Source organism: Nothobranchius furzeri, chromosome 18 (assembly GCF_043380555.1).
Source record: "Nothobranchius furzeri strain GRZ-AD chromosome 18, NfurGRZ-RIMD1, whole genome shotgun sequence".
Lineage (NCBI taxonomy): Eukaryota > Metazoa > Chordata > Actinopteri > Cyprinodontiformes > Nothobranchiidae > Nothobranchius > Nothobranchius furzeri.
Window position 1 is genome coordinate 12,323,825 of NC_091758.1, and position 21,376 is coordinate 12,345,200.

At 47.1% G+C, this 21,376-nt stretch overlaps 1 protein-coding gene across 6 annotated transcripts in view; it reads left to right on the plus strand.

Moving 5' to 3' along the window:
* The window catches only part of septin12 (septin 12), a 125,819-nt gene that overhangs the window by 81,387 nt on the left and 23,056 nt on the right, over positions 1–21,376 (plus strand). For all 6 annotated transcript variants that reach the window (XM_054742129.2, XM_054742130.2, XM_054742132.2 and 3 more), the window contains 3 exons: positions 9,466–9,843; positions 14,726–14,854; positions 16,175–16,256. In XM_054742129.2, coding sequence (XP_054598104.2) covers positions 9,466–9,843; positions 14,726–14,854; positions 16,175–16,256 — 589 coding nt within the window. The remainder of the gene's footprint in view (positions 1–9,465; positions 9,844–14,725; positions 14,855–16,174; positions 16,257–21,376) is intronic.

Genomic DNA, 21,376 nt, shown 5'->3' on the forward strand with positions numbered 1-21,376 from the left:
GCATTATTGAACCTGATATTTAACATTTCATATTAAAAAATGCCATTCAGTTAATTGATAAAGCTCCAGTTCACAGCACAAGTCACCTCAAGACAATTAACATAGCAAACATTGCAGCTGAACCCACTTTTTAAACAGTACTTTGAGTTCAGTTCGTCATTCCAGTTATTTTCTATCTAACCCAGCTGAGTACACGGAGTCACCGACTTAGAGCATGATTCTGTTGTGTCACTGTTTACATGAACATTCAATTCAGTTAAATTCAGTTTATTTATATATCACCAAATCACATCAAGAGTCTTCTTAAGGACCTTCACACAGTAAACATTCCAAATAAGTTCAGTTCTTTAAGCCAATCAGTAAAAAGTTTCCTATATAAGGAACCCAGCAGGTTGCATCAAGTCACTGACTAGTGCCAGAGTCTTTACAGCAATCCTCATACTAAGCAAGCATGCAGCGACAGTGGAGAGGAAAACTCCCTTTTAACAGGAAGAAACCTCCAGAGCATCCTGGCTCAGTATAAGCAGCCATCCACCACGACTCACTGGGGATCGAGAAGACACAGCAGACACACACACCAACTGTGATTTCTTAATAAATATTCTATATTGTGAGAGATAAACTTTATTGTATTTATCCTAGTGAATCTATAATTAAACGGGTAAACTAGTAGTAGCACATTCAATGTCCATCCATCCATCTTCTGAACCCGCTTTGTCCACGTACGGTCGCGGGGAGGGCTGGTGCCTATCTCCAGCAGTCAACGGGCAAGTAGGCGGGGTACACCCTGGACAGAGAGCCAGTCCATCACAGGGCAACACAGAGACACACAGGACAAACCACCATGCACACACACACACATGTGACACGCCTCCGGTGGAAATACAGGGTGCCACTAAAATTTAACCGATTAAAATAGATTCTAAAATCCAAGGCAAGCAGTGCAACCACAGAAGCAAATTTAGAAAAAAAGGGAATTTATTCTAAAAGCTGAAGATGATGATGCCCAAGATGACCCCCACAATAACGTCTATTGGGCCCCCAGAGGACAAGGCAGTCCAGTCCGCCCCTGCATGCGCTCGCCAGGTGAAACCTACGACCCCGCCCTCCTGTGGGGAACGTCGTCCGCGGGGATCCACAGGCTGGACGGCCGGTGGATTCAATCCTCCTCCTCGGTCCCTGTGGCACACAAAAACCTCTGGCAGTCAAACGTCCCTTAGATCCAGACCACACACAGAGACAGCAGCTCCAGATGTAGCCAGGCACTGCTCCAATACTTACGCGCAGGGGCAGAGTAACACTGCCCGCCTGCCGTGTTGCGCTCCGTGCCCTGGCTTCTCCACCGCGAATCTCGCTCTCCGCTGCTGCTCGCTGTCCGCTCCACTGGTGAACCCCCTCCTCGGTCCAAGACTCCAACCGGACCCAGCGGCACCCGTACGTGCGCCGCTCATGTGTGGAGGGAGGGACACCCACGCTCCTCCACACTCGGCCGCCGTCCCTCATCCGGGACCGTACTCCGGGTGCTCCTCTGTTCCGGCAGGGGGGTGTCCTGGCACATGTGGTCCTCACTCGGGACGCCGTCCCGGGGTGCGTCTCTGCCCCTTATCTCGTCCCGTCTGCCATCCTCGCTCACTCTCTCTGTCCCCTCTGTTCCTCCCTTTAAATCACCTGTGCTGCCTGCGTCTGTCCATTAATTGGCAGTCCAGGCAACACTGCCGCAGGTGAAGGTGATTGGGGTGATTAACACAGAAAACACACACAATGTTGTACCACAACTAAAAACACAATAAAAACATGCACATAAGAATAAGCAAAAAACACAACCAATAAAAATGTGCGCATCCAAATAAAAACAAGTAAAACATGCAAGTATAAAATAAAACATTAGTGCAACATCACTCTGTGAAACACACACTCACACCTAAGGACAATTTAGACAGATCAATCAACCTAATGTTTTTGGACTGTGGGAGGAAGCCGGAGTACCCGGAGAGAACCCACGCACGCACAGAGAGAACATGCAAACTCCATGCAGAAAGATCCCAGGCAGGGAATCGAACACAGGACCTTCTCGCTGCAAGGCAACAGCTCTAACCACTGCGCAACTGCGCAGCCCCTCCCATTCAATGTCAAAGTTGTTAAAGTGTTATTATCAGGAGAGGGAGAATGTTTAAGTGGTTAGCAGCAGTGTGCTAGACGATGGCCCCCTCCATGAGGCCACCACAGCTCAGCAGAACATCATTGTAGCTTCTTCTGGGGAGAAAAACACTTAGAGAGAATTAAATTTAACAGCTGAAATAGCAGGAAATAATACAGTTAAAGAGCAGATTGTAGAAGAAAGTAGTCGAGTGTGAAAAGTGGTCAGTGTATCCTCCAGCAGTCTAAGCCTATAGATTAACTAAGGATAGATTGATTATATCTAGAATGGGGGCAGTAACCAAAGGAAATGCATCTTTAAATAATTTGGTTGGGATTGAATCTAAAATGCAAGTTGACGGTTTAGATGAAGCTAATATTTTTGATATCTCTGAAAGCTCAACTGGATCAAAACGGTTCAAACACAGATGAGGTTGTACAGTTACCTCTGATGCTGCCTCACTGAGGAAGAAGAAATCGTGTTAGGGAGAAAAATTAAAGACTTTGTTTCTAATAGAATTAATTTTACTTGTGAAAAATCCCATAAAGTCGTTGCTGCTGAGGGCTAAGGGAATAGATGGCTCAGAGCTGTGATTCTGTGTAAGTTTGGCAAATGTACTGAAAATAAATTTTGGAAAATCCTTATTCTCCCCAATTAGCGATGAAAAATAAGTAGTTATAGCTTGTCAAAGCTTATTTTTGTAAAGCACAAAACTATTTTTCCAGGATAAGTAGGACTCTTCCTGATGTGTAGAGCACCATGTTCTCTCCAATTTTCTAGAGTTTTGTTTTAAAGTTCGTAAATTAGAATTAAACCCGGGAGCCAACTTCCTGTGCTTTATTACCATCTTTTTTAAAGGGGCACCATCATGTAATGCCACTTGTAAAGAAGAAGTAACATTATGAACTAAGTCATCAATTTGTGAGGGGCTAGAAAGTAAAATATTGCCCTCTGCCACGTTCCTCTGAGATGCCTAGGACAGTAAAGATGGAACAGTTGATTTAAAAGATGCAACAGCGTTGTCAGATAGAGACCGACTACAGTGAAATTTACTTTCATGTCTCGAGAACTCAGTTATACAAAACTCAGAGGTTATCAAAAAGTGATCCGAGAGGACTGGATTTTGTGGAAATATTGTTATTTCCTCACACTCTATGCCAGGGGTAGGGAACCTTTGGCTAGCGAGCCGTGTGTGGCTCTTTTGATGATGGCATATGGCTCTCAGATAATTCACAGAAACCACAGTGTTAAATATAAAAAAACATTCTCATACATTTTAACATCCATCCATTTTCTACCGCACCTGTTTAAGCAACACATTCTCACTCCCAGCGCGTCAAAAACAAATGCTTGGTCAGCCACCCTCCGCGTCAAACCCTTGACACCGAAAGTGCCCTTTTTCGTCACTTATGTACTTAAAGGGGTTTTTCTCCTTTCTGACTGCAGATCCTAATGCAGCAAAAAACTGACACGGTGGGATGTCCGCTGCTGCGGCACCAAACCAGCTCATTTAACCGCACCTAAACCTTAACATTTTGCTATTCATAACCTTCCCCCCACCCTCATCCTAACCTTAACACTCTTGCTACCTAAAACGGTACTCTCACAGTGACCAAGCGTTTGTTTTCCATGCATTCTGACTGTGAATTTTCGGAAGGGGAATGTTAGAACATACCATCTGGTGAGGGGGAGGTTACAAATACCCTCTACTTCTAACCTGCACCTTGGTAGTTGAAACCTCCCCCTCGCATCGCCTCGGTCCAAACCCAGCTAATTTTATACGGAAAGCAAACGCTTGGTCACTGTAAAGGTAACGTGTTAGCTAGCAAGATGGTTTAGGTTGGGATAGTGGTGAGGGGAAGGTTAAATAACAAGAGGATAAGGTTCGGGTGTGGTACAGTGAGTTCGTTTGGTGCCCTGGCTGCGGACATCCCATCGCGTCAGTTTTATGCTGCATTGGGATCTGCAGTCAGAAAGGAGAAAATCCCCTTTTCGTACATAAGTGACGAAAAAGGGCACTTTTGGTGTCAATGAGCTGGAGGTGATGAGAAAATCTTGGTCTTATTTAAAATTGCACACATTTAGATGTATTCAGTGTTTAAAAAAATATATATATATATATATTCGAAGGATCTTTCATGGCAGTTAAAATGAAGAGTCGGAGTACCCGGCCCGGAGGGTTACCGGGGTCCCACCCTGGAGCCAGGCCTGGGGTTGGGGCCCGTGAGCGAGCGCCTGGTGGCCGGGCTTTCGCCCATGGGGCCCGGCCGGGCCCAGCCCGAACCGGATACATGGGCTCGTCCAACTGTGGACCCACCACCCGCAGGAGGAACATGAAGGGTCCGGTGCAATGCGAATCGGGTGGCAGACCAAGGCGGGAGCCTTGGCGGTCCAATCCCCGGACAAGAAAACTAGTTTTTGGGACATGGAACGTCACCTCGCTGGCGGGGAAGGAGCCGGAGCTTGTGGCAGAGGTTGAGCGGTACCGGCTAGATATAGTCGGACTCACCTCGACACATTGCATTGGCTCTGGAACCCGAGACCTGGAGAGGGGTTGGACACTCTACTTTGCTGGAGTTGCTCCGGGTGAGAGGCGGAGGGCTGGGGTTGGCTTTTTGTTAGCTCCGAGACTCTCTGCCTGTGTGTTGGGGTTTACCCCGGGGGACAAGAGGGTAGCTTCCTTGCGCCTTCGGGTCGGGGAACGGGTCCTGACTGTTGTTTGTGCTTATGGGCCAAATATCAGTTCAGAGTACCCACCCTTTTTGGAGTCCCTGGGACGAGTGCTAGATAGTGCTCCATCAGGGGACTCCATTGTCCTGCTGGGGGACTTCAATGCTCACGTGGGCAATGACAGCTTGACCTGGAGGGGTGTGATTGGGAGGAACGGCCCACCTAATCTGAACTCGAGCGGTGTTTTGTTATTGGACTTCTGTGCAAGCCGCAGTTTGGCCATAACGAACACCATGTTCGAACATAAGGATGCCCACCGGTACACTTGGTACCAGGGCAGCCTAGGTCACAGGTCGATGATAGATTTTGTAGTCGTATCATCTGACCTGCGGCCGTATGTTTTGGACACCCGAGTGAAGAGAGGGGCGGAGCTGTCAACTGATCACCACCTGGTGGTGAGTTGGATCAGATGGCAAGGGAACATGCCGCGTAGACCTGGCAGACCCAAACGCATAGTGAGGGTCTGCTGGGAACGCCTGGCAGAAGAACCTGTCAAGACGGTCTTCAACTCCCACCTCCGGCAGAGCTTTGACCACGTCCCGAGAGCAGTGGGGGACATTGAGTCCGAGTGGGCCTTGTTCCACTCTGCGATTGTCGAGGCGGCTGTTGCTAGCTGTGGCCGTAAGGTGGCCGGTGCCAGTCGTGGTGGCAACCCCCGTACCCGCTGGTGGACACCAGAGGTTCGGGGAGCCGTCAGGCTGAAGAAGGAGGCCTACAGGGCGTGGCTGGTCTGTGGGTCTCCGGAGGCAGCAGACAGGTACCGGATAGCCAAGCGGGGTGCAGCAGTGGCAGTTGCCGAGGCAAAATCTCGGGCGTGGGAGGAGTTTGGTGAGGCCATGGAGAAAGACTATCGATCGGCTCCAAAGAGGTTCTGGCAAACTGTCCGGCGCCTCAGGAGAGGAAGGCAGCAACTCGCTCACACTGTTTACAGTGGGGATGGGGAGCTGCTGACGTCAACTGAGGCTATAGTCGGACGGTGGAAGGAATACTTTGAGGAGCTCCTCAATCCCACCAATGCGCATTCCGAGGAGGAACCAGAGCTGGGAGGCCTGGGGATGGACTGTCCGATCTCGGGGGCAGAAGTTGCTGAGGTAGTCAAACAACTACACAGCGGCGGAGCCCCGGGGGCGGATGAGGTTCGTCCTGGGTATCTCAAGGCTATGGATGTTGTAGGGCTGTCATGGTTGACACGTCTCTACAACATTGCGTGGTCATCGGGGGCAGTTCCTAGGGAGTGGCAGACCGGGGTGGTGGTCCCCATCTTTAAGAAGGGTGACCTGAGGGTGTGTTCCAACTATAGGGGGATCACACTCCTCAGCCTCCCTGGAAAGGTCTACGCCAAGGTACTGGAGAGGAGGGTCCGATCGATAGTTGAATCTCAGATAGAGGAGGAGCAATGTGGTTTTCGTCCTGGCCGTGGAACTGTGGACCAGCTCTATACCCTTGCAAGGGTGATGGAGGGGGCATGGGAGTTTGCCCAACCAATCCACATGTGTTTTGTGGATTTGGAGAAGGCTTATGACCGTGTCCCCAGGGGCACCCTGTGGGGGACGCTCCAGGAGTATGGGGTGGGTGGCTTTCTGTTAAGGGCCATTCAGTCCCTTTACCAGAGGAGCGTGAGTTTGGTCCGCATAGCCGGTAGTAAGTCGGACCTGTTCCCAGTGAGGGTTGGACTCCGCCAGGGCTGCCCTTTGTCACCGGTTCTGTTCATCACTTTTATGGACAGAATTTCTAGACGCAGCCGTGGTGTGGAGTGTGTCGAGTTTGGTGGCAGGAGAATCTCGTCTCTGCTTTTTGCGGATGATGTGGTCCTCCTAGCTTCATCCAGCTCTGACCTTCAGCTCTTGCTGGGTAGGTTCGCGGCCGAATGTGAAGCGGCTGGGATGAGGATCAGCACCTCCAAATCTGAGACCATGGTTCTCGACCGGAAAAGGGTGGCTTGCCACCTCCGGGTCGGGGGAGAGGTCCTACCTCAAGTGGAGGAGTTTAAGTATCTCGGGGTCTTGTTCACGAGTGAGGGTAGGAGGGATCGGGAGATCGACAGGCGGATTGGTTCGGCGTCTGCAGTGATGCGGACGCTGAGCCGATCTGTCGTGGGGAAGAGGGAGCTGAGCCAGAAAGCCAGGCTCTCGATTTACCGGTCGATCTACGTCCCAATCCTCACCTATGGTCATGAGCTTTGGGTAATGACCGAAAGAACGAGATCGCGGATACAAGCGGCCGAAATGAGTTTCCTCCGTAGGGTGGCCGGGCTCAGCCTTAGAGATAGGGTGAGGAGCTCGGACATTCGGGAGGGACTCGGAGTAGAACCGCTGCTCCTCCGGATCGAAAGGAGCCAGTTGAGGTGGTTTGGGCATCTGGTCAGGATGCCTCCTGGACGCCTCCCTGGGGAGGTGTTTCGGGCATGTCCTGCCGGCAGAAGGCCCCCGGGTCGACCCAGGACACGTTGGAGAGGTTACATCTCCAATCTGGTCCGGGAACGCCTTGGGGTCCTGCCGGAGGAGCTGGTGGACAAGGCCGGGGAGAGGACGGCCTGGAGCTCCCTAGTTGGGATGCTGCCCCCGCGACCCGGACCCGGATAAGCGGAGGAAGACGAGACGAGACGATATATATATATTTGGCTCTCAGGGAAATACATTTCAAAATATTTGGCTTTCATGGCTCTCTCAGCCAACAAGGTTCCCGACCCCTGCTCTATGCCCATAAGTCAGCGCAAGGTCTAATGTATGATGGCAGGAGTGGGTGGAGCTATGTATTCTTTGGGTAAAACCAATTGAGTCCAAGATATTACTAAAGGCTACATTGAGGCTATCATTTTCAATGTCCACATGAATGTTAAAACCCCCCTCTACAATGACCTTATCAGTATTCAGCACCAAATCAGATAAAAATCAGAGATCTGATCCAAAAACTCGGAGTAAGGGCCTGGTGGATGATATAAAACTACAAACAAGAGTGGTTTTATAGTTTTGCAATCTGGATTAAGAAAACTAAGAATGTCTTAAGGCTGTGGTTGACACTAAATGAACCATGATTTATTATTGTGTGATTGTTCTGGAAAACAATGTTGATTTTATATTTCCTCATCAGGTTGATGCAGTGATAGCTTGCTCTTGTTATATTGTTTAGTGTCCTGTTTGTTTTTGTTTGTCTTTCTCTTTCTGCAGGTCTAGAAGCAGACTCTTATTCATCATTGATTGTTTGTTTTTGTGGAACCCCCCCCCCCCCCTCCATCTCTTCCTTTCTCTTTCACCTCTGTCTTTGTGTCTGGTTGGAATTACAAATCATTCAAAAAACAATAGCAATAAAGTTTTAAGTATCAGGCGTGACATTAAAGCAGCAGGTTTGTTGCTCCACCTGAGAGTAAATCTGTAAGACTTGTCACCAGCTCAAAAGAACTGTAACTATTTAATGGGTAAGGGATTGATTAATAGGTCTGAATGAAAAATGGTTGCGACTCCTCCTCCTCGCCCTGTACTTCGAGCAATGTGATGATTTAAATAATTAAGAGGAGACGACTCGGTTAAACTAACAAAGTCCTCTTGCTGCAGCCAGGATTCTGTGAGAGAGAGCAAAGAGATCTGATTATCACAAATCATATATAGCAGCATAACTACAGAGATAACTCATCCAGCCTTCCTTCCTCTCATAATTCCCACTGTGTGAGTTTCAAGCTAATATTTGTAGCATGATACAGGGCTTTAAGTGGGCTGGTACTGGTACTTTGAAATTTTACCTCTCAAGCTACTGGGAATTATTTTGTGTCATAATCAGTCCATTTCCCAGTTGGATCAAGAGGAGGTACATCCACCACCACTAATGGAGGAGTGTACACTTCTCAACACCCCCGTCTCCTTGCTGGAACCTATTCCTTTCTGCTGAGTGAGTCACATGAGAAGTAGACCAACATGTCAGTCATGACGGAGGGGTGTGTTGTGTGTGTGAGGACACACAGACAGCTAAAAGCACTAAAGGAGGTTGTGATTACCCTCCAATCCTCTTACCTCACACAGCAGACACAGTCCAGCTAGGCTGCATTACGCTAACTCCTGTGCTGGTGTGCACATGAGCATGCTCTCAACCTTGAGACCAGTCTTTGTTATGTGTGAGCGTTTGATTGCCCTGTGAGGATAAAACTTTGAGATGACTGAAAGACAATTGTATTATTTCAATAAATCTGCTGGTATGATGTGGTTGCTGGTATGAATGAATGCCTTGTGAGAAAAGTTCTCATGCTGAAAACAGACAGAAGGTTGTTCTTAATGCGATTTTCTGACCTGCTTTAAGATTGGTGAATAAAACACAATTGTTTTTCTGCTCATCTGACTTCTCCTGTGGAGGGGTTTGTCAGTTACCAGAGTGATTGTGAAACTAAATGTTCACAACTGTTTCATACTGTTGGAATGTGATTTGTAATTCAGCCACTGTTCAGGTTTGTTGGTGGAAGTTACCAACAGCTGCCCTCAACACCAAAGTTTGACACCCCTGTCTAGAAGAAGCTTCATGTTTCTTGATAGCTTAATTAACTCCTCTCGTGTTTTCTGTTCGTCTGTTTTGATGTACATCAGAAATGTATTTCACTATCTGTGTTCCTTCAGAACCTGCTGGAAGGCTGCAGACAGACCCATTCATCCCAATGGAGGAGTCAGAAGAGAAGGAGAGAGGCATCATGGGAGAAGAGCAAGATGATGGAGGCAAAAACCTTGGACATGAGAAGATCCAAACGTTTGAATCAGAGGAGAACTGTATGGAAGGATGTACAGAAGAGGAGGAGAAAGAGAAGGGAATGGAGACAGGGAAGGATGCTGAGCTGGAGGCAGAGGTGAAGGCGGAACTTCGACCATCTGATTCAGACTCTCAGACAAGCTTCATCCGGGGTTCTGATCTCTTTGGTTATGTGGGCATCGAGGATGTACTGGACCAGATGAGACGCAAGACCATGAAGGCTGGCTTTGAATTTAACATCATGGTGGTCGGTGAGTTAGCCGTATAGACACTGTAACAGCTGAAACAGTATTTATACTTTGTTAATTTTCCACTCTCAGGGACCTCAGCAGGGTGTGACGTAAATGTTCCGACTTTTCTAAAAGCAGGAGAGAATTCCACAGATAAGAGTCCAGAATGTGCCCTGGAGCCTCAGTAATGCAAGCATTCCCCCTCCCTGCTGGCTCTATAAAGCCACATCTACGCTCGGGTCAGCTTGGTCAGGCCCTGGCAGGGTAATTGTGCTTACGCTGGTGTTATTCATGTGAAGCCACGACTTTTTTTTCGGCCCTGCTTCTTCGCTTTCCATCTCGTGCTGAATTGACCCAACAAACTCGCCTATGGACTGATTGGCTGGCTGAAGTTCACGCCCACCAATTAGTGGGAGCGCCAGAATTAGCGGGTAGAATCAGCCAGCAGCAGCTTCCCACATGCACGACTCATTATCAGTCAACTTGGACCGGCCACTCCAGCCGCGGCAGCGTGAGGACAGATTGTCTACCATCAACGCTCATGGATGGGAGAAGAGCCCACGACAGCGCCACTGTTAAGTGAGAGAGTATGTTGTTGGTTTAGTTGGACAGCATGTCCATCAGTAACGGGCTGGTGTTGACGAACGCGGTGTCTGTCGCTAGGTATCTTCGACTTTCTTTGGGTGTTTCTAAATGTCAAAGCACAATGTCATGCCAGGTGCCTTGTTTACCGGGACACTGTCCTTCCTTGGTCAAAGAAAATCAATCAATCAATCAAATCAAAGCTTTGTTTATAAAGTGCCTTCCGCAACCCTGTCAGGAAGCCCAAAGCGCTGAACATGGTTCAGTTGAAGGTAAATATATTGAATAAATCAAAAATAAAAGCAATTCAAATTACAAAATAGGTGAAACATTCTGGTACAGGACAAATGTGTAAGAAATGGTTAAATGGAACAGACGTACTTTACAGCGGCGCCCGCGGCGGTCAGGTCACATGAGGTAAAGCTATATTTCATTTGTATAAGTTTCAATATAACTGTATAACGAGCCTTTTACTTTTGTAATTGTGTATATATTGGTTAAATTAAAAGCAAGTTACTACCTGCTAGCCACCTAAGCTGCAACTCCTAAGCAACTAACCAATCATAGATTGGTTATTTGGATCTAAAATCATTTTAGGTATCAGCCCGATAGCTACAATTAGTTGACTCACACTAAAACTTGAAATTTGCCTCTGAAGTAGCTGCTGGCCCCGATCCACCAACCTTTTTCAAAAATACCGCGCTGTATTTTGGACATTTTTCACCAAGAGAAGGCAACAAAACACCTCGCATGTGCCTCAGACGCCTTGGTAGCACATGAACGTTGGAACACGCCTTGGCGGTTCCTGGTGACGTATCTCTTAGGCAACTAGGACAGGACCAAGACATCAAGGGGAGGTTCTTTGAGATTGGGAAACACACTTTATGTTTTTGAGGGCGCAATGGCGGTGCAGTTGACGAAAGCGGCATCCTGACCAATCACAAGCTTGAATCTCTCTGCCTCGTTCGATGGATAAGTATAAGCAGCCATCCACCATGACTCACCACGATTATTGGTCCGTCTAGATGAAGAATGATGCTCTGTCCTCTCCTTCCATTCTCATTTATCTAGCATCGATTACAGTTTTTTACAGACGTTAGGACCCATTTCTCAATACTAATGTCACTTTTGCTTGACACTTCACACAGTTCTCCTAACTGAGTTTCAGCTTGGCAAAACAGTTCATTTCACATTCAAAATGCACTACAACCACCAAAACACTTCATTCAGCTCTCAAATAAACACATTCCTCCAGAACACTAGCAAAGGTTGACAGCCGACACACACACTTTGACATCCACAAAACAAAGACCTAAAAACACTAACAACATGTAGCGTTACATGTTCTTGTGTAAAACAAGGACACATCTCTGTTCATACTTCCAATAGATGTTACTGGAATGAATCAGACATGATGCAGAATTAGTCAATATTTCATGCTGTTCATTTATTTTTAATGGTATTTGTTTTTGCACTAAGTACTTCCAAAACACAAGACATCCACTGATACAGATTCAATATGCTAATCTACTCGGTCTTCTCCATTTGGCCACAGGTTCTCATCCACATCACATCTTATGTCATCTAGGGCAATACACCTAGGAAAGAATCTTCTGGCATGCCTGATCCATCCCTGGCAGTCTACTGCTGGTATGTCCAGGCATCCAGCATACATTGCATCCAGAAGGGACATTTGATCATGTGGATGATGGTCGTACACCTTCCACCGCCATGAGGCAAAGAATTCCTCTATCGGGTTGAGGAATGGAGAGTAAGGTGGGAGGAAAAGTGACTCCATTCTGGGATGGGCCACAAACCACTCTGTGACTGCATGGGAGCCCTGAAATGCCACATTGTCCCATACAATTATATATGTTGGCATTGACTACTTTTATAACGACATTGAAAGTGTAACACCTGTGCAGCTAGTAGTTTTGTCAAAAAAATCGATACCTAGATATAAATCGATACTAAAAGTGGTATCTAAATAAGATATTCCATCCCTGTGGTATCGATATTATGGACTATTATACACAGCCTTCTTCAAGTACACCGACACGCACAACAGCCAGGTGCCGTAAAGCAGCCTCCGCCTCCCAGACAAGCAGAAGAAGAAGACGCCGCATGGCTACATTGCAATTTCCCACGCGAGTTGTCTCTGATCCAAGTTTTGTCTGCCAAATAAATAAACAAAAACATAAACAGTGAATTTGGGAGGCGCTTCACAGCCCAACTTAATTAGCATACCAAGTCCGACACGTAGTTGTATATTCACGCTTATGTGCTTAAAGGAAACTCCCGTTTATTGCAACCCGGACTTAATTTCTAGCATGCAGTACGTTTGTTTACTCACGCTGACAACTTTGGTGCTACTTGGATTCCCCGGGGTATTTAGATCCATCGGCGAATCGCCGTCAGTTATATCCATATAACGGGTGCGGACGGGCACCCGTGGTGCAGCCTCGAAATAAGACATTATCTGCTCCAAAACATCTCAATGTCGAAAGGTTTTGTTAGGAATCATTAACATGATTCTCCTGTTCGTTTGGAGCGAGTCTGGGATTTCTAGGCGTAAACAGACTAGCTGCGGCTAATTAACCGGCGCTTTTAATGACGTCACTGCCGTGCGCCAATCTGTTTTTATTAAGATTACCGGTAGATGTACCTTTGTCCTACTGTGGAGAAATTCGTTTTCTCCCTTTATTGACCAACAGAGTTGTTCAAAAGTACAGAACAAAACATATGGCATTACATCTTATGACAAAAATGCACCTTAAACAGAGTTTAAGCAGCAAAACATCACTCTGCAAATAGTGTATATATATAGTGAGACAATTCATGATTTAAAGTGTTAACTTTTGCCAGTTTTTGTATGCACGTTTAAAAAATGCTGATACTTGAAAGGTTTAAGCACTTTATACACTTAATTCTTAACATTTAATTTTTGTAATATAAATTGAGGAATGTTATTTTTTGAATAAACTTGTTCAATAAATTGGTGTTTTTAAATAGTATCGAAATCGAGTATCGAGTTTTGTTTCAAGTATCGAATCAAGTTTGAAATTTTAGTATCGTGACAACCCTAGCAGCTACAGTTAGAGTCAGCTGTGGCTGGTTAAACTGCATTTATGCTTCAAGAACACATTGCTGTTGGATTTTGCTGTCATATTCAGTTTTGCAGTATGTTATTGTTTTGAACATAAGTTTTACAGTTTTGTGAACAGTATGTAAGCAAGTGCAAAATGTCCTGTTAGTACAATGAGTTTTGGCAGTTGTGTCTGAGTGAGAAGGGACTTCATGACATTTGAGAGATGTAGTCACTCAATGCATTTTGTGCCAAAGCAATGATAACTGATCCTCAGTTTGGCCCACATAGACTTCTGTTGTGCACACTGTATGTAGAGTTTTGCAAATGTGACCTAGGTATTGAGTAATGGGTCCTAACGTCTGTAAAAAACTGTAAGAGGGTCTGCCTATGGACGCACGTGAGCCTCGCTTCCCGCTCCTTGCTTAATTAGAGGGGATTGAATCCACCTGAGAATCGTTCGTGGAGCTGGCGAAGCCTGGAAGCAGGGATTTATCAGGAGATCCCCGCTGTTCAAATCTCGCTTTCTGGAATACCTCCCGGAGCTGAAAAGGAGTACTACAATGTGTGTGTGTGTGTGTGTGTGTGTGTGTGTGTGTGTGTGTGTGTGTGTGTGTGTGTGTGTGTGTGTGTGTGTGTGTGTGTGTGTGTGTGTGTTAGAGAGAGATTCTGTGTGGGCTCAGCTTGTTGACAAAAATAGAACTTACAACAAATATTTTTATATTGAGCCTCAAGGTAAAAATCAAGGAGCGCTTCACAAGAGCAATAGAAAAATAAATCAGAGATCATAATAAAAATGGGAGGAAAAGGGAAAAATTAAAATAAAAAATGTGATAAAAAAAGAAGGTACATCTATTGTCTTCTTCTATGATCTGAAACTTGACATCGTAACTCAGAGCTGAACATGTTTGGTATTTAGCTTAGCCTTGGGTTTTCATTTTAATAGAGGAACTGTGACTGAGGGAGGAAGTGGTTTAGAGTCGGGTCTGTCTGCTATTTCCTGCTTCAGATCACATCCACTTCCGCTGTTGTTCAGAATCCATGCAATGTCATTACTTCTAGTTTATGAAAACAGATGACCTGCTTATTCTGCCTGTGGGCAGAACCCGGAGACAGAATTCTGAGGAGTTTTCTGTCATGTCTGTCAGTCTCGTCATGCCTTAAACTCTGGAGTCTTCAGCTTGTCGGACCAAGCAGTTCCTTAAGTTAATAATAAATAATGCTTTTTGTGTGCAGGTCAGAGCGGCTTGGGAAAATCCACACTGGTCAACACTCTGTTCAAGTCAAAAGTCAGCCGAAAGTCCTGCTCATCCAACTATGAGGAGAAGATAACTAAAACAGTCAAACTGCACAGTATTAGTCATGGTGGGCCCACACACACACACACACACACACACACTCAGAGACAACTTTCACATCCTGCTTTCAGATCACGTTTCCTTTCACTGCTCATCTCCTGATGTGAAATTCAAACATGGACTCGGATCTGCTTCCACACTGTGGAGGATGTGTCTAATCTCTGTTGAGCTCACTCAGTTTGTGGATAAAAATATCTGCTTTGGTTTCTTAAAGAAGCCATGTTTAGTGGGTTAACTTAGAGAAACGTTGTCTCTGACATCAACAGAAGAATATTTCCATTTTCGTTCTGTATGCTAGAAAACTTTAGCTAAAAATAAATCTCTCATTCATCCAAAATAACCTTCTGATATCTGCAAATCTCAATGGAAAGTACTTGGGAAGACTGACAAAAATACTGAATATCTTATGTCGTCTGGATCTTTACCAAATGTGGGTGTGGAAGTAGATATTCTGCTGGGACGGGGCTAGGTAGGCGTCCTCTGGCTCCATGAGGCCGTAATGGAGAAACCAGATTTTTCTAAATATTTGTTCAGTACAGTTTTACAGTTGGGGATTACAACAGCCATATATGTTCCCTCACGATGATAGGAAGAGCCGATATCCAAGGATCAAAAAGAAACAAATGAACCCTTGGCCGCCACAAGCCAGTTGTGCCCATGGTAACTTTTTGACACCTCCTGCTTAAAACCCAAAAAGTCAGAAGGATCGTGAGGCCCCCTTTCACAGTCTGTGTTCAAGGTCAAGCGATCTTTTGCCCTTCTGCTCCATGGAAGGTTTCTGTCCTCCGTGAGCTCGTTGGCGTTAGCGTTTGACAGATGTACCACCCCAGTCGTACTCCCCAGGCTCTGTGGTGGTGCTGTCATGGGCCCTGGGTAGATGGGCTGGGGTCTTCCTGCCCTGTGTGGATTTGGGGAACAAGGGTGTCTTTTGGTGTCAGAAACAGGTTTCCTAGGAGGGCTTGCCCCCCCCCCCAGTCTTTCGTCAACATCTCCAGATATTTTTCTCCTCCTTCTCCATCACATTAACACACACACACACACATAGGGCTTTGGGGTGTAGGTATGTCCCGGGGTGGGTTAGGGTTGGTTTCCCATCTCTGCAGTCTTGTGGCAGTGTTAGATCGAGGAGCTTTGCCTGATGCCTATAAACTTTATGGCTTTTAAACGCTCACCTAACTCAATTTATGGTGCATGCTCAACCGTAGTGCTTTCTTGCAAAACTGTGTTGAGATGACTGGTGTTGTGAATGGATTATCGTGGATAGAAGGGTTGAGCTCTCCTGTGCATTAATAGAAAACTCACGTCTTTAATTTGTTGTTGTCTCCAGTGATCGAAGAAAAAGGGGTGAAGATGAAGCTGACAGTAATCGATACTCCAGGATTTGGAGACCAGATCAACAATGAGAACTGGTAAGAACCTCAAGGGTGGAAACCATAGACTGTGTCTATAATGGGGGAACCGTTCGTACCGTCACCCGTAGGCTTCTGAAGCGCTGAATTTAAGCCAAGTGTGTGGTTCACACATCTTGGATGCATCACACGTTGCCACTGCCAGAAAATACAAAAATGGAGCTGAGAGTGGGGCTGTGAGGATGGGGGCAGATGATTGGCACCCAAAAAACTCTGAGCTGATGTAGCTACAAGCTAACTGAGCTAACTGAAGTTGTAACGCTTGTAACCTGAGGTTGAGGCTGAGCAGGGGGCAAGCTTCTAGCGCCATGACTCATCTGAAACCTGTCAGTAAAAAGGCCACGCCCCTATTAATTGTACGTGCAGACATGGCAGACGTGTTTACTTCAGCGCCGTACTCGTCGTCGTCGTCGTCGTCGTCGTCTTCCTCCGCTTATCCGGGTCCGGGTCGCGGGGGCAGCATCCCAACCAGGGAGCTCCAGGCCGTCCTCTCCCCGGCCTTGTCCACCAGCTCCTCCGGCAGGACCCCAAGGCGTTCCCGGACCAGATTGGAGGTGTAACCTCTCCAACATGTCCTGGGTCGACCCGGGGGCCTTCTGCCGGCAGGACATGCCCGAAACACCTCCCCGGGGAGGCGTCCAGGAGGCATCCTGACCAGATGCCCAAACCACCTCAACTGGCTCCTTTCGATCCGGAGGAGCAGCGGTTCTACTCCGAGTCCCTCCCGAATGTCCGAGCTCCTCACCCTATCTCTAAGGCTGAGCCCGGTCACCCTATGGAGGAAACTCATTTCGGCCGCTTGTATCCGCGATCTCGTTCTTTCGGTCATTACCCAAAGCTCATGACCATAGGTGAGGATTGGGACGTAGATCGACCGGTAAATCGAGAGCCTGGCTTTCTGGCTCAGCTCCCTCTTCCCCACGACAGATCGGCTTAGCGTCCGCATCACTGCAGACGCCGAACCAATCCACCTGTCGATCTCCCGATCCCTCCTACCCTCACTCGTGAACAAGACCCCGAGATACTTAAACTCCTCCACTTGAGGTAGGACCTCTCCCCCGACCCTGAGGTGGCAAGCCACCCTTTTCCGGTTTCCTCCTTGAACCGTCACCTTATCGTGGTGGAGGAGTTTGAGTGCCCTAATGATCCTAGGAGCTATGTTGTCTGGGGCACTTAGTGACCCTGGTAGGGTCTCCCATGACAAATTGGTCTTAGGTGAAGGGTGAGACAAAGAACGGTTCGAAGGATCTTTCATGGTGGTTAAAACGAAGAGTCGGAGTACCCGGCCCGGAGGGTTACCAGGGTCCCACCCTGGAGCCAGGCCTGGGGTTGGGGCCCGTGAGCGAGCGCCTGGTGGCCGGGCTTTCGCCCATGGGGCCCGGCCGGGCCCAGCCCGAACCGGATACATGGGCTCGTCCAACTGTGGACCCACCACCCGCAGGAGGAACATGAAGGGTCCGGTGCAATGCGAATCGGGTGGCAGACCAAGGCGGGAGCCTTGGCGGTCCAATCCCCGGACAAGAAAACTAGTTTTTGGGACATGGAACGTCACCTCGCTGGCGGGGAAGGAGCCGGAGCTTGTGGCAGAGGTTGAGCGGTACCGGCCAGATATAGTCGGACTCACCTCGACACATTGCATTGGCTCTGGAACCCGAGACCTGGAGAGGGGTTGGACACTCTACTTTGCTGGAGTTGCTCCGGGTGAGAGGCGGAGGGCTGGGGTTGGCTTTTTGTTAGCCCCGAGACTCTCTGCCTGTGTGTTGGGGTTTACCCCGGGGGACAAGAGGGTAGCTTCCTTGCGCCTTCGGGTCGGGGAACGGGTCCTGACTGTTGTTTGTGCTTATGGGCCAAATATCAGTTCAGAGTACCCACCCTTTTTGGAGTCCCTGGGACGAGTGCTAGATAGTGCTCCATCAGGGGACTCCATTGTCCTGCTGGGGGACTTCAATGCTCACGTGGGCAATGACAGCTTGACCTGGAGGGGTGTGATTGGGAGGAACGGCCCACCTAATCTGAACTCGAGCGGTGTTTTGTTATTGGACTTCTGTGCATGCCGCAGTTTGGCCATAACGAACACCATGTTCGAACATAAGGATGCCCATCGGTACACTTGGTACCAGGGCAGCCTAGGTCACAGGTCGATGATAGATTTTGTAGTCGTATCATCTGACCTGCGGCCGTATGTTTTGGACACCCGAGTGAAGAGAGGGGCGGAGCTGTCAACTGATCACCACCTGGTGGTGAGTTGGATCAGATGGCAAGGGAACATGCCGCGTAGACCTGGCAGACCCAAACGCATAGTGAGGGTCTGCTGGGAACGCCTGGCAGAGGAACCTGTCAAGACGGTCTTCAACTCCCACCTCCGGCAGCGCCGTACTTTTGTGCTCTAATTCCTCTTAAAACCTGTTTTTCCCGTCACCGATTTCTGGATTCTGTGGCCTTTGTTGGATCTTTGTTTCCCGTGATTTTTCGGGATTCTTTGACTACTTGGATCTTTATTTGGAATACAAATATTTCGGATCCCACATAGGCAGCTCAGCTCAAGTGTAAGCTTTCTGCAACCTTGACTTTATTTTGAATGTCTGTCCTCCTCCTCCTCCTGCCCCGCAATGATGGGTTTATGCTTTCTAAAGCAAATAAAAGGATTCAGAACCTTAAAGAGGATGTACGACGACTCTCTGCTGAACTGCAAAAGAAGGAAAGGCTGCTGGTTAGTTGTAGACCTCGTCTCTCTTCACTGACCGAGACCATAGTCAGTCAGTTTGAAAAAGAAACATCCAAGCAGAACTCTTTACTCCAAGACACTGTTGCCTGGGATCCTTCTGCACCACGACAACCGACTTCCAGCTCTACTCCTGACCCATTTTTCATCTTGGTCTGAGGTTGTGGTACGTGGCCGTAGGAGAGCGCCTGATGTTGATCCCATCCCCCCACCTGACCTCAGTCTTTCAAGCCTCTTCTCTCCACTTGCTGGGGAACAACCAGCTGATACCTCCAGGCTTCCTCCTTCCACTCAACCATCTGATGACATCCAGCAGGAGCCTGTAGCCCAGAAGAAGCAACCCCCCCCCAGGACCTCAACCTCTAATCCCCGACTGAATGCTGTTCGTCGACACTCCGCTGAACCACCTGCCCTGGGTCTTCTGTCTTCCACAATAATGTCTGGTTTTTCATCCAGAAGCAGGGATCAAGTTATGGGGGAGCGTTGGTGCGCTCCAGGCAGCTGCGTTCTGCACACGGCACATTGTCAAAGTGGCGCAACCAAAAAACTATAAATAACACACGGCCAATCATGTCCGTTTATATCCTCTGGTACTGTCTTTTAATCGTGTCTGACACAGTCGCTCATCGTGTGCTGCGCTGATTTCACCTCACTGACGCAGCATTAAACGCGCTCTCCGCTTTACGGTCAGGAGATCCCTTTGATCTGCTCAGAAGTAACTGATGAGGTGAAAAAGTAAGAATCCAGGCAGCAGTTTTTCTGGAGAGTTTATAGAGGAGATGCAGGAAGATGAGAGACAGACAGGACAGGAAATAGTTCAATAAAAACAAGAAAACAAAACAAAGTGTTGAAAAGTAAAATGTAGATAGATTTATCTCCACTACACGTTTTTACCTGTATAAAGCAATAAGTTATACACATGTAGTATTTATACATCTGATACAATTCAGTCACACAGCCAGGGCCGTTTCAAGGCATTTTGGGGGCCAAGGCCAAACAGAACACCCCCCACCCCTATAACTGGGCTCCCCCACAAGCCTCTGTGTAATCCATACCCTCTCCAGGAGTATTAAGTAAACATTGATTGTAAAAACACCTCAGACATTACGAACATGTTCTAATGTTGTCAGATGAAAAACAAAATTGTCGGACACGCCGTCTCATCTGCTGCTTTTCTAAACTCACAAAACCGATTGAAAGCCACTTTTTGTAAATTCTCTTAACGTTTCCATGGAGTCCGTGACAAACGTTCTTTTTCATTGATCTCATCGACTAATCAACCTCAGACAGCAACCCCAAACACTGACCGAGCAACTGTACAGCAACTGCTGGTGAAATTTCCTGTAGCCGCCCATGGCACCGTCAGAACATTTAAGCAGGTGGTGGATGCAGAGATAAGCTATGGCTAGCCTACTCCGTGATTAAAGCAGTGATTTTAAAACAACATTTCACAAAATTAAAATAGAAGCTTCTATTTAGGGATCATAAATACACAGCAATCTCCCCAGTTATGGACCCCACCCCAGGATTGCTTGTTAGTCCGTGTGACAGAGGAGCGCAGATTCGGCCAGAACAGCCAGGAGCCTGTCTGAGGCAAAATCCAGAACTTCTTCATGACTCCAGGCTCTTCAGAAAGCCCCATTAGAGACCTTTGATTACGCTCAAGCAGGTGACCAGTTCAGGTTTACATCGGAGCAGAAGGAAGGAGAGAGCGTACTTCTGGCCACAGGTTAAATGTTCCTACTTTAAGAAATGTCGTTAAATTGCATTGTTCGTGTGCTACCTGGGCACTCAAAATATTATATACATATATATATATATATATATATATATATATATATATATATATATATATATATATACATATACATATATATATATATACATACATATTAGGGCTGCACGATATTAGGAAAACCTGCGATATTCGATAACAGTGCTTAATATTGCGATATCGATATTACTCATGATAAATGAACAAATACTAAAGTATGCAGTGTTGATGTCGTCTGGCGTGTGACGTCTGCTCTGGGTTCAAAGCAAACAAAAACTAATGCATGAATTCCATTACAACATGACATTTTTATTGCACAAATATGCAGCTGCACCTGCTACTGTATTAGCAGCTGCACCTGCTACTGTATTAGCAGCTGCACCTGCTACTGTATTAGCAGCTGCACCTGCTACTGTATTAGCAGCAAAACAACAAACTGCATGCATGCAGTTTCTCAGTGACTTTAAAACATCACCTCCACCATAAAACTTTTTCTGAAGCTCCAAATACAGAAAAACATCCCTTACCAGGGTTTTTGAATAAATAAAAAAAATCAGAAAATAAGTTTAAATGTTAAATAATAGTTAACATCACTTACATGCAACAGCAAAGTCTCTCATTGCT